Source organism: Lathyrus oleraceus, chromosome 3, assembly GCF_024323335.1.
Source record: "Lathyrus oleraceus cultivar Zhongwan6 chromosome 3, CAAS_Psat_ZW6_1.0, whole genome shotgun sequence".
Classification (NCBI taxonomy): Eukaryota; Viridiplantae; Streptophyta; class Magnoliopsida; order Fabales; family Fabaceae; genus Lathyrus; species Lathyrus oleraceus.
The window spans coordinates 235,271,683-235,285,619 of NC_066581.1; the positions used below are offsets into that span (position 1 = coordinate 235,271,683).

At 37.0% G+C, this 13,937-nt stretch overlaps 1 protein-coding gene across 1 annotated transcript in view; it reads right to left on the reverse strand.

The window, feature by feature from the left end:
* Positions 1 to 1,513: 1,513 nt before the first annotated feature.
* The window catches only part of LOC127126556 (protein DETOXIFICATION 21), a 43,116-nt gene continuing 30,692 nt past the window's right edge, over positions 1,514 to 13,937 (reverse strand). The window contains exons 2-9 of the mRNA XM_051055500.1: positions 3,831 to 4,118; positions 3,084 to 3,622; positions 2,899 to 2,985; positions 2,753 to 2,809; positions 2,430 to 2,668; positions 1,989 to 2,107; positions 1,815 to 1,901; positions 1,514 to 1,725 (exon numbers count right to left, since the gene is read on the reverse strand). Coding sequence (XP_050911457.1) covers positions 1,642 to 1,725; positions 1,815 to 1,901; positions 1,989 to 2,107; positions 2,430 to 2,668; positions 2,753 to 2,809; positions 2,899 to 2,985; positions 3,084 to 3,622; positions 3,831 to 4,085 — 1,467 coding nt within the window. The 5' untranslated portion in view covers positions 4,086 to 4,118 and the 3' untranslated portion in view covers positions 1,514 to 1,641. The remainder of the gene's footprint in view (positions 1,726 to 1,814; positions 1,902 to 1,988; positions 2,108 to 2,429; positions 2,669 to 2,752; positions 2,810 to 2,898; positions 2,986 to 3,083; positions 3,623 to 3,830; positions 4,119 to 13,937) is intronic.

Genomic DNA, 13,937 nt, shown 5'->3' on the forward strand with positions numbered 1-13,937 from the left:
TATCACTACAAAATACAAAATAGTGCACTTGCTATTTTTCCGATCAGATGGAGTATGGTGTATATGTTCAACATACTTCTGAAGAGAATATGATTCTGGTGTGTCTGCATGTTGATGATATGTTACTAACAGAAAGTTGTGAACATGAGATTGCTAAGTTCAAGAAGGAGCTGATGAATGAGTTTGAGATTATTGATCTAGGAAATATGATTTGTTTTCTAGGGATGGAGATTATGTACTCTGAGAAATACATAATTTTACATCAGTTGAAATATGAACTTGAGTTTCTGAAGATGTTTGAGTTGTTGAATTATAAAGTTGTTGTAACACCTGCTGATTCAAATCAGAAATTGGATTATGATTCTGATGGTGATGATGTAGACGCGACAACGTTCAAACTGTTGGTAGGGTCTCTGAGGTATTTGTGTAATACCAGACCTGATATTTGCTATGCAGTTGGAATAGTGAGTAGTTTTATGAGTAAACCAAAGTAGTCTCATTACCAAGCTGTTGTCAGAATTCTGAGCTATATAAAGAGAACTCTGAAGTATGAAATTTTATTCCCTTCTAGTGTTGAAACTGGCTCAGAACTTCTGAGTTACTCAGATTTTGATTGGTGTAGATACTTAGTTGATGGAAGAAGTACTACTGGGTCATTGTTTAAGTTTATGGAAAGTCATATTTCTTGGTGTTTCAAGAAGCAACCAATTGTTGCTTTGTCGACCTGTGAAGTATAATATATTGCAGGTGTTGTGACTGCATGTCAAGCTGTGTGGCTTTTGAATTTGCTGCAGGATCTGAAGATCAAAGTAAACAAGCCTCTGAAGCTGATAATTGATAACAAGTTTGCAATCAATCTTGCCAAGAACTCAGTATTGCATGAGAGAAACGAGCATATTGAGACTAAATATCACTTTATGAGAAATTAGATACATAATGGAGTGCTAGAAGTTGTGCACTGTACTATCCAGAAACAACTGACAGATGTTCTGACGAAGACGATCAAGACTGATCAATTTCTCAGCTTGAGGGATGTAATTGGTGTTGTTAGTTTTGGTTAAGTTGAATATGAATTAAGGGATGATGTTAGAATTAATTCATTTTTCAGAAATTTGTTGACAAAGTTTATTAAGGATTTTTTAGTATTTTCTTTTAAGTTCCACTTGTATTTAAGCAAGTGATTGGTGTGATCATTATTATATTTTTTGCAGTCTGTAACAGTGTGTGTGTGTCATTTTGTGCAATTATTTTAAGAGTAGTGGAAGTTTGTTATTATTCTCTCTTTTCTCTTTTATTTGTTTTGTTAATCTTTATCTCCTTGTACACCAACACTCTAAGTACTTGAGTCTCCAATCTTATACGAAGAAATTAAAGCAGCAAATATTTAATTTGATTCTGGAAAGAGTTTGAATGAAATGTTGGAAAGATAATTTTGGTCATATGCAACAAGAGAATTACTAATCAAATTGGTCGTTCAAGCTATGCCACAAGCTGAAGTTCTAAAGAGGCAAGAAAACCAAGATGCAAACAATTTTAATACTCTGCATAATTTCTATTAAAAAAACAAGAGAGAACTTTGTTATGATTTATTTCACTACTTTTCCTCTAAAAATCTCTTGATATTCTTTATCTAACCAAGCTTTATATAGACAAACTTGACGCGTTGACAGATTCGTCCTTCTCCACTATAGTCCATTTGTTAACACGATTTCGAGCAATCACAACCTGTAAAATTCATATGAAACTTTATAGTTTTTTCACCTAAAAAAATGATCATAAATTGCACAATTATAGAATCAAAGTAAATCAATTACCTGATTGTCCCAATCAGTTTTACATGTGATTGTGATAAGTACTAGTGTTTGAACGAAAATTCCAAACAACATTCCAATCCAAACACCCTGCAAAAATCACACAAATTAGCACTATCATCTAACTCGTTAAAATAATATTTAAGTTTTCACATTCTACAAAGATAAATGAATTACCTTAACTTGCAAATGGAGAAGATTACCAAGTACTAGTCCAAAAGGAATACCAATAAGGTAATAGCTACCTATGTTTACATATGCTACAACTTTTTGCCACCCAGCTCCAACAGAAACTCCTACATATTCACAACATTATCAATTCAATTTGGATTTTTCTGTAGTAATATGAATAGTCTGACAAGACCGTCTTTAACGGTGTGTCAGGGTCAGACAGACTACCACACATGACATAAAATTTGACACGTTTAAACTGTTACTGAAAAGGGTCTCGTAAAATATTTGTCACGGTTATACATGACAAAATAGGGCCCTTATTCGATTTGCCACAGTTAACTGTGGTAAACCTATGCATGGCCTCTAAAAACTTAAGACTGCCTCTGATATCTAATAAACAGACGGAATTACATGTATGAATCAGTGATGATGTTAAATATTTACCAGAGAGGACAGGTTGTATACTATTCAACAGTATGGAGAATGAGAGCAAAGGTGATAAATCTCCAACTGCATCAGCCACATCTGGATTTGGTGTGAAAATGTAAGCAAGTCTTTCCCTTAGGAATAGAAAGATCAAGAATAGTACAAATCCAAATGCAAATGATGTGAGCACTGTTATCAGAACAGAAAATTTTGCTCCCTTTGAACTTCCTCTTCCGAGTTCATTTGAAACCCTAACACTGCAAAACAAAAAATCAAACATCATTCAATTGCTTTGTAAAGTTTGATTTATGAATGTAAACCTTGAAGATAGCAATGAATACCTAGCTGCAGCCATGAAACCAAGTGATATCATCATTTCCCATCCATTGATGTTCATGCTGCAAAAATCATAATATGATTAAATCAAGAGATTCATTTCACTATAAAGATACTAAATTTTGTTGAAAAAAAGTAAAATTTATATTACCATATCGACAAAGCATCAATAGCAATCTCAGCATTTTTCATGTTTCCTGTTAGAAGAATCAAAATTGTGGTGTACCATACTTCAAGACTGTAAAAATAACCATAGCTTTATATTAGTCTTATGCCTCTTTTAGTTCAAGAAATCGCGCATAATCATCTCGGAAATTATTTGTGAAAAAATCTTACCATACCATAGCTCCAGAAGACAAAGAAAGTTTGGTAACAGACCAAAGATCTTTGAAAGCCAAAAATGAGAAACCCTTCCATGTATCAGGACACTTTTTGAGGATATAAATAAGTTGGCCTAAATTCGGTATCCAATAAGCCAAAAGGATCGATGTCATTGCGCCATTAAGTCCGAACTTGAACTTAACAGTTAAAAGCCATGATAGAAAAACATGAAGTGAAATCGAAACTGCTGCAAGGTAAGCAATAATCTTGTTCTTGCTTTGTGCTTGTAGAAACATTTGACAAGTGAATGAGACGCTGAAAGCAAATACGATACCGATAGACCATAAGGAAATGCTTCCAGCAACTATTGCAATGTTTTTATCTTGGCCAAGTGCCTCTAATATTGGAATTGTGAAAATGTAAATTGGAAGAAGAAAAAGTGAGGCTGTGAATATAACTATCCATGATCTTTGAAGATAAACTCCAAGCATATCGTATTGCTTTGCTCCATATGCTTGTCCACAGAGAGTTTCCAACGCACTCGCCATACCCAACTACAATATGTGAAAATTACACGAGTTTAGTAGTTTTCAATTTTCTATTTCTATAATACAATCTCAATTGAGGTCGCATAAGTGATAGTCAGAACCGTCCGAGAGTGTGTCAGATAGACTGTAGCACATGGTCTAAAATACGTATCAGATTCTACGCGATATCAAAATTGTGACCGCGATTTAAAAGATTTAAGAATAATTGACTTACCAAAACACCATTAGCAAATCTGACTAGGACAGTCATAACAATGGCATAGGCAGCTAGTTCAGTAGGGCCAATGTGACCAATGAAGGATTGGCTAACTACAGTGATTCCAAATGTTGAAAATCTATTGAATATGGCAGGACCTGCTACTTTCCACATCTTCTTGCTTTCTTGCCATACTCTTTTCCTCAATGGCTCTTCCTCCTCCTCTGATGTGTTTTGATGCTGCAAGAGGCTCTTCTTGATCTCTTCTTCCATTTTCACTTCTTCTACTATAGAGCTGCACTGTGTCTTATAACAAGAATGTGTTTGATTTTATAAACTTTAATGCACAAAAAAATTTATTTTCCTCAATATTCTCATCTAATTAGTTTTATTCATTTTGTATCAAGAACAATGTTTATTTTAAATTTCTTTCTTCTAGATGTATTGTTATTATTTTAGTAAATTTTATTTTTCTATTACTAGATTCATGCATTCAATTTTATTTTATTTTTGGAAAATTCAATGTACAAACCAGAAGGGGTTAAATCTATCAAAATAAACTATTTTTTTTTACCATATAGTCAACTAATGATCAAATTAAAGAGAGAAAATTCATGTACAAAACAATTTTTTATGTAATTAACTAAGGAAGAAAGTAAAAAGTTGCTTATATTATTATTATTGTTATATGCTTTATATTTTGTATAAATTAAAATTTATTCAATCTGTAATTGTTAATATATAATATTGTCAAAATTTCTTTATATTATTTAATATTTAATTGTTAATATATAATATATTCATTAATATTTAATATTTAATTGTTAATATATAATATTCTTTTATTGTTATATTTTTATTAATATATAAAGTTCTTTTATAGTACTTTTTATTTATCAAAATAATTGTCATACACTTTCACATATATTAAGAAAATATAATAAATAAAAGAGAGAATACTGATTTTATAATTATTTTTATTGACTTTTACTATATTCTAATTATAATTAATTTAAAGTGAGAGAAATAATAAGTAAAACTATTAATTAAATATATAATTGGAAGATAAAAAACGAAATTTAGAAATTAAAAGCTATACTTATTTTTAGACAATTAGTTTTTACATTTTGGGCGGAAGGAGCAGTAGATATAATAATGAATTTTTTCTTTAATTGTATAGAGACAAAAGTAACTAATTATATGCTTGTCTCACTTTCTTATATTAATTATCCATATATTAAATAAAATATTTGTAAATGTATATCAAATGATTTTTAATTTAAAATTATTTTTAAAATTAAAAAATATAAATATTATCCAACAACTTTAATTTTATATATAAAATTCTTGTTTTTAACTTTAACTTAAAATAATTTTTACAATTGAAAAAAATTCCATCAAACGACAGCTAAAAATAACCGTGATAAGCTATTAATTTGTAGCTAAGCTGCTTTCGTATTCATATCTTCTATAAACTTTGCACCCTAAAATAACTGAAAATAATGAAATCATAAGCTTGATCATTTCAGATGAGAATAAACGAATTATTGGCGAAGGAACTTTTTATAAAAATTAATCACTACCATTTTTTTAGTTCATCTTTTAGTTCATCTTCACATATTGATAACGACAAAACAGAGAGATATTAATAAAAAATACGAGAAAGATAAAACTTTTTCATTTTTTTAGGTTTCTGAATTACATGAATGAAATTCGAGAATAAAAACATATGACTTTTTTAAATAATTATTTTTTTAAAATTAAAATTCTAAATAATTATTTTTTTAAAAAAAAATACAAAAATAATCACATTTACTAATTGATGCGTCAGTTGAACCGGTGCATCCATTGAAGCTTAAGAGGATGCGCTATTAAAGTTGGTGCATGCTTCCAATGGTCATGCATGTAGGCGGCATGCCTCTTGGTGCATGCATGTGTGCCGCCACATGCATTAGCGCACACATGCACTACATACTGTATGCATCAATGCATCTGACGCATGCATCTTTATTTTTTATTTTATTTTAAATTTTAATTATTAATTTTACAATTAAATAAAAAAATATTGAAAATAAAAATTATATTTATGTTATAATAAAAATTACATAGAATTGACAAGAAATTCAATGACCGGCCCGATTGAAACGTCCCCCTGTTCCACATCTAGGTGCGTTAGTCTGTCTTCGAGGTCTCCCATGATTTTCCTGAGGTGTTTGGGTTCTTTGAATGTTGACATGATCCAGTGGTGGCTGGTGTGAAGGTCCGGCAGAAGGCCCGTTGATATTTGATAGATGTGTCATCATTTGTTCCCAATAGCGGGGAGATTCTCGCCAACGACGCTTCCGTAATTGAGTTCGGTGCCTATATTGTTGTAGTTGGATCGATGTGGTTGGGTGAATTGTGGACGGTATAGTTGCCCAAATTAGGACATTGAATCATTTTGGAAACAAATCAAGGTTCCTGGGGTGTACTACAGTTAAACAATGATTGAGTGTTGTGGTGATGGGATGTTTGGATGGTCATTCGTGGGGGGTACGATGGCCTGAATTGTATGAATCATCTGGGCTATAAACTGTTGCGGTGGCTGTGTATGGTTGTTGGTGGGTAGGGTTTGATTCTTGGTTTTGAGGTTGGGTGTGTGGCATGAATGAGTTGCGAGGTTGGGTGTTTGGTTGTTGGGTGTACCTGGTAGGGTGATGGTGTGAGGTTGGTCATTGGGTTTGGGTGGTTTGACATTGTTCTTGGACGGGGACTTGTTGTTGGGAGTATGATGACAAAGCTAGTTGGCGTGGAGCAATCAAATATCTTGGCTCAGACACAAATTGTTGCGTTGTAACCGACCTAAACCATGTCATATATTGTTGAGTTGGTCTAGCACCACGTATGACTGGTTCGTTTAAGATGTATTGTCGTTGATTCCTCCAATGACGACACATCTCTTTTGCGAAGTGTCTCCAATCGGAATAATCCCATTGGGCATCGACTCTTTTTTGATGCCAATCTCCCAAACACGTTGGAGATTCTAGAATTTGTTGCTGCATGCCGAACTGCAGTTTTACCCGGTCACTCTGGTGCATCTCCACAATAGTGAACCGGATAATTTATGTTTTTGCTGTCCAAACTGCAGCATCATCATCATGGTTAATGATCAAGACCCAGATATGGCCTTCAGATAAAATACACAACAATACGACATGATTTGATGATAAATAATTTGATAATTATTTTTAAATCAAAATAGAGTTGTGTAGGAATATTACATCGTCTGGTCCAATGTGATCCAATAGATTGTGATAGACTATTATAGCATATTTCAGACACCTATTATAGTTCATCCCTCTAACTAACCACCTAGATAAAAAACAATTGAAAAATATTGCTTACAGCTAATTGTAATATAAAGTCTAATTAATTATATTGTAAAGTTTAAAACTTACTTTGTTGCAAACGGGAATATGAATGACTACTCGTTTACCGGGGCGAGTGACAACATTCTTGACCAACCCAATGCTCGTAGCAAATATGCGCATGAATAAAACGTACAAGTATTTTTTTGGCATTTTTACACATCACACTATATAGATGAGCCAGAACAGTTGAACTTCAACTATATGTGCTTACCTTATTTATGTTTCGTAACAACGCTAAATACATAATATTTACCGTATTACCAGTACTTTCGAGAAATAAAAAATTATCAAATAAAATCATAATATAACACCGAGCTTTAATTATTTTTTCATATTCGATAGATTCTTTGGTCAATATTATACTCGCATAATATTGTTTGAGATATCTTAAATTAATACATTGCCCCCTAGCTTGACCATATGTCTCTCCTGCAACTTGGTCGTCACACAAAGGGGCACCAAATAATTCATTGCAAATAGAGTTATCTTGGTTAACTATACCATTTACAGCTGTTGATATTTGTAAATATATAGTGTTGTGAATATTTGTATATAGAATTGTCTGACATCGACTATATCATGTAATTAGTTGTAATCTCTCTATATATAATAAAGTTTCTGTAGTGCTTTTCAAAACACACGGTTTAACCTAAATGTCTCTTAGTCTCTCCTAATTCAATATGGTATCTAGAGCCTACTAAGAGACAACTCTTCGTCGTGCTTTACCCGGTTGACCCACTGTCTTCCGGTAAGATTTTTTTTTTGCAAACTGTGTCATCACTCCGGTTTGCCTCTCACTTCTCAAAATTCTTAGGTAAAACCACCTTGCCTCTCACTTTATCAAACAATCCCAATTTTGTTTCTTTAAGCCATGGGAGATGTTGATTCTGTCTCGTTTACTAAAGTTCCGGTTATCTCATGTGAAAAACTAACCGGATCAGCCAACTATAACATATGGGTATGTGTTGTCGATATGTGGTTTCATGATCAGGGATATGAAGATCACCTAACCACGAAATTGGCTGATGTTGTCGCCGTAAAACTCGCTAAATGGAAGAAAACTGATGCATCTATGTGTATTATGTTATGGTTTTCCATCGCATCTAACCTCCAAGCGCAATATCAAGCCTTCTCCACTTGCATAGAGGTTTGGGAAAAGGCTAAGAAAGTCTTCTCCAACGACGTTCATTGTCTATACAATGATATCCTCAAACTCAACACACCGAAGTTGCAAAATATGGATATGCAAGCCTATATGAGTAAGCTTGATGCCTTGAAAGTGAGTTACACAACCCTCATGCCTTATGCAAAAGATGCAACAGCTCATTCCGAACAACAGAGTAAATTTTTCATGGTCATGGCACTTAAGGGACTACCACCAGAAATCAAGTACGTTCGTAACCAGATTTTATCAGGTACTACTGTTCCTAACTATGATGCAGTTAGTGAGCAACTATTGTGCTTGGCTAAACCTCATGCATTTGGTCTGGTTTTCCCTCCATCTATTGTTGCTCCGACACCAGGTGACACTGCTACCTTTGCATCTCTTGGCAACAATCAGAATTGCCTTCGAGGAGGGTCATCCAACTCCAAACCTCGTCCCAAGTGTGACCATTTTAACCGGATTGAACATACTATCGACCGTTGTTGGAAGTTACATGGCAAACCTCCACGCCAAGTGTAATACCCCAAAATTTACCCTTCATTTTTCCTGGAAGCATACGCTTTACACCTCATGCATGCATTCATTTTTAGGTCATTTAGCATTTGCATTTCATCATGGCAATCGGAATCGGATCCAAGAAGCTTGAACATCATCCAGGACACTTTGTGGGCTCTATTTAGATGATCAGTCAACACAAGGGAAAGACTTGAGTTACTTCCAACAGGGGTCTATTCGTCAGTCAAAACGTTAATCTTGAAGGAGCAAAGGTTTGTTCATGAGCTGTCATGCTCGCTAGGCGAAGCCCACGTGTTTTGAAAAAAAAAATGGAAAACGAAATAAATAAATAAATAAAAGAAAAAAATCTTGGACTTGGACCTCTCTCATTTGAGCCCACAGGTCCACAAAAATCAGGTTATAAATTCAGAGTTTCAGTGAAACAAAAGGCCATTCTATTCCTATTACCCTGTCTGGGAAAAAGATAGTGAGAGAAGAACCCTGGGGAAAAAGATAGTGAGAGAAGAGCTAACAGAGTTCAGAGCAACCTCCGGGCAACTCTGAAAGGTTCATTCTGACTCACAAACTTTCAGCTCAAGCAAACCCTAACATTAGTTTGCAAATCCAGCCGTGCCATTTGATTTCAACCGATCTCTCCAATCAGGTTTGCCCTTATTCCCAATACCTTTGTGCTTTGAAGTTGAATACTCTGAATGTTTGAGGTATGATGGATGAATTTCATTAGGTTTTTGCCCACGGGTTCATAATTATGTATGAATGTATAAATAATGCCTTGAATGCTTAATCGTTTAATTTCTGAAGTGTATGCCACATGGTTTGAGGTTTCTAAAACCATATTGTTATCCATGAAAAACCATACTGTTTTGCTCTAATCTGACTTACGTTTGTCATAGCATGTTTTCTCCTAATCCTTATCTTGTTTCACTAACCCTTTTGTTGAGTTTTTGTGAAGGCTCACATGACTTTTGCAGGGATAGCTCGCTGGATATTCCACTTTGCTTGTGGGATACCATTTGGGGTATTTTTTCTGATTGCCTTGTTGGCACATTTACTTTATACATGTTTGTTTTGTATGTGTTCGTATCCCCGTAGGTAGCGCGGTTCCTTCGTCAAGGACTGCCTTTTTGCATGAGCATCCCAAACCCTAACCCTTCATTGATTTTTCTTCTCCTAAACACATGTTTACTCCTTCTACTACAGGTGAGTAAGTCTCCAAAGGTCGAGCATCCGGTAGATTGCGTAGTAACATCGTCCGCCCCCAAAACATAATCCTTAACCCCGTAGTTAGCCAAACTACGACTTGCTCTGATTCTTATTCCAGATGAGATACGTAGGCATAAGACGCGATGTCTTAGCGAGCACACATCCCTCCAACCCATAGGTCAGCCGAGCTACGAAGACTCTGATTCTCATATTCATATGAGATACGTATGCAGTGGATGCGACATCCGCGCGAGTCATTTTCATTTAACCCATTTTTTAGTAAACAGCACAAGATAAACTCACACCCTTTAGACAAGAACTACAAAAGTGGATCCCGTAGAGTACTACGGATGCGTAGGGGTGCTAATACCTTCCCTTCGTATAACCGACTCCCGAACCCAAGATTTGGTTGCGAGACCTTGTCTTTTCCTTTCCTCTTTTCAGGTTTACTTCGAGCGTTTCCTTTCCCTCCTTTGGGATAAATAACGCACGGTGGCGACTCTTCTGTCATTTTCTTTCGCCGGTTGTTTTTTCGCACACTGTATTTTTCAGATTGCGACAGCTGGCGACTCTGCTGGGGACCTGGTTTCCCTAAGCGAGTCCCTCCTAGCTTTTGTAGTTTGTTTATTGGGTGTTCATGCTTCTGTATAGTTATTTATTTACCTGCTTTACCTTATTGCATTGTGTACATATCATTATTGTATCTGTTGGCTGGCTATGGCTGCTTGGTGATCTTTGTGAGATGAGTTCTATACCCGAACTCGAGTGCACTTAGGATAGGAGAATGGCATAGTCTTGTTGACTTGTGTGGAGTTATTCCTTAGCAAGTTGACTTGCAAGCCCATTCACTTGGTGGAGGTCATGTTGAGATCAATAATGTCACACAAGTAAGTTGTGGTTAGACATTACTTTTTCCAATATAGACCTTAGAAGCCGAGGACCTTAGTTTACCAAACCCATCTTGGCATATTCGTAGGACGTAGTGCGAAAGTCGTTCAAGTGTAAGATTTGATACGATTGTTACGCGATACTACACTCATAAGTGTCTCTCTTGAGAATATTTTTGGAATACGAGTAGTCGTTCCTCCGATAATATCCGAAAGATGGGATTATGACTATGGGAACCTTTTGTAGAACATGTTTGGCAGGTTTAAACCTTAGTACATTCCTTTTGGGTGGTTCTTAACCTAAACTCCATGCTCGTGACTTGCAACAAACCCTTGATTCATGGTTGATCTGATCAGGTATCCTTAATATCAATGAAACTTGGGTGTTGATAAGGTGTAAACCACAATCCACCAAAATGGGTGGTTGATATTAAGGATAACTTGATCCATCCCATGACCTTTGTTTGGTGTGCTCTTAATTTCTCTCCAGACAGTGCAACCTGACAGATGTTCAAGCAGATACAGCGATCCTGATTCCCATGCCACTGCACTGCATTCACATCATTTTGCATCACATCATTTTGCATTCATAATCATTCACACATGTTTATCCTTTCTGTGGGGTTTATATCTTCTACTTGATTCTAGTCGGAATTTTCTTGGTTCTCATCAACGGCTTAGTCTTTTTTTTTACATCGTTTATCTATTGAGAGACTGGAATCAAGGGGGTAGAATACCTTTGGAATTGATAAACATGTCATTGCATTTACATATTCATTAGCATGTCTTGCATAACAGGTACCGCCACAGTGTTCTCAGTTTGTTTGGTTTTCCATCAGCAGGATAGCTGACCCAGGCATTCACCGGTACGGTACCCGCAGAAACCAACAGAGAGTAATGGAAAGCCTACAGGAAGAGTTCGCCGAGATGAAAATCCGCATGAATCAATTCATGGATGTGGTTCAAGGGGTGGCTCAGGGACAGCAAGAGCTCAGGCAAATGATACAGAGGAATCCCCCTGCTCAACCAGAAACGGTGACTGATCCTCCAGCTGGAGAGGCTAATGGACCCAATGGACCGGGGCCTATCCCAATCCTACATGTCACCTCCGGTCAACAACCCGTTCATGATGATCAGGACGATCAGTTCCCCCTGCTGCAGGAAGACTTTGGTATGGGTCATGGTGTGGACCCCATGTTTAGAAGATTGGAAGAGAGGTTGAAGGCAGTGGAAGGACAGAATCCTCTGGGAGTAGATGTTGCTGACTTAGGGCTGGTCCCAGGTGTGAGAGTGCCACCGAAATTCAAGGTCCCGATATTTGACAAATACAATGGCAACTCTTGCCCGAAGACCCATGTGCAAGCCTATTTCCGTAAGATGGTTGCATACTCCGATGATGAAAAGTTTCTTATGTACTTTTTCCAGGACAACCTAGCTGGGGCATCCCTGGAATGGTATATGAGGCTGGACAGAGCCCACATCCGTTGCTGGAGGGATTTGGCTTAGGCTTTCGTGAAGCAGTATCAGTATAATGCAGACATGGCTCCGGACAGAACTCAACTTCAAAATCTGTCTCTTAAAAGCAATGAGTGCTTTAGAGAATACGCTCAACGCTGGAGAGAAACAGCTTCCCGTGTTCAGCCTCCTATGTTGGAGAAGGAAATGGCTAATATGTTCATGAACACTCTGCCAGGACCTTACTTGGAGCGCCTGATGGGTTGTAATGCCTCCAATTTTGCTGATGTAGTCTCTACCGGAGAGAGGGTAGAGAATTACCTGAGGACATACAAGACCCAGAGTGGAGGTGGATCCTCATCAGGGGTGAAGAAGCCGTTCATTCAGGGATAGAAGAGGAGAGAAGGGAATGCAAGTGCCATATCTTCTTATCAGAACAGGGATAACCGGAGGAATAACTTTCAGAACTATCATTAGCAACTGTATGTTGCGGCTGTGACCATTCCAGCTGCAGCACCACCACAACAACAACAACCACAGCGTCAACCAGCTCAGTACCAACCACAACAACCGGGTAACAGACCCGCCTATCAACCGAGGCCAAGGACGATGGACCGGCGTTTCGACACTCTTCCAATGTCGTACGCTCAGTTGCTTTCCAGTCTTCAACAACTACAACTTGTGCAGTTGTGCACTCTGGCTCCTCCCGTTGGTAGGCTTTCGGTGGGTTATGACGCCAACGCTAGGTGTAGCTTCCACTCTGGGGCACCCGGCCACGATATTGAGAACTGCAAAGCTTTTAAGCACATAGTTCAGGACCTCATTGATTCAAAGGCCGTTAACTTTGCACCAGCTTCTAATGTCGTCAACAATCCCATGCCCCAGTATGGTGGAGCCAACGTTAACATGGTTGAAGGAGAAGTCAAATTAGTCTATGCGGTCAACAATGAAGATGGGGATAGTGATTGCGACATCGATAACTGGGTGCGTCCGAGGATCCCGGGTGAAGTTCTCAATAATTGGTCTTCTGAGGAGATTGTCCAAGCCACTTGTCCGGAGGAGTAATTTTCTTTGTTTATTCATGCATATCCAAGTCTTACGTTCCGCCAGGGCGTAATGACTCATTGTAGGGCTCATCTATGTGACACTTGCATTTTTTATCATAAATAAAGGACGTCTTTTTGCATTCAAATATTTCGTTCCCTGTCTTTCTATTTTTTGCAGTTTTTCAAAAAAAATGGCAATGTTTTGTTTAGTTTCCACTTTTTTTTTCCACACTCATAAGCACATACCATCACTCATGCAGATGCACATCACCGGATCCTATTGATAACGGTTCTGCTATGGCTCGCTTCGACTTTGAAAATCCAATCTTTCAAGCTGAAGAAGAGGGTGATGAAGACTGTGAACTCCCTGAAGAACTTACCAGGTTATTAAAACAAGAGGAAAGGGTCATTCAACCGCATCAAGAGTCTGTTGAAGTGATTAA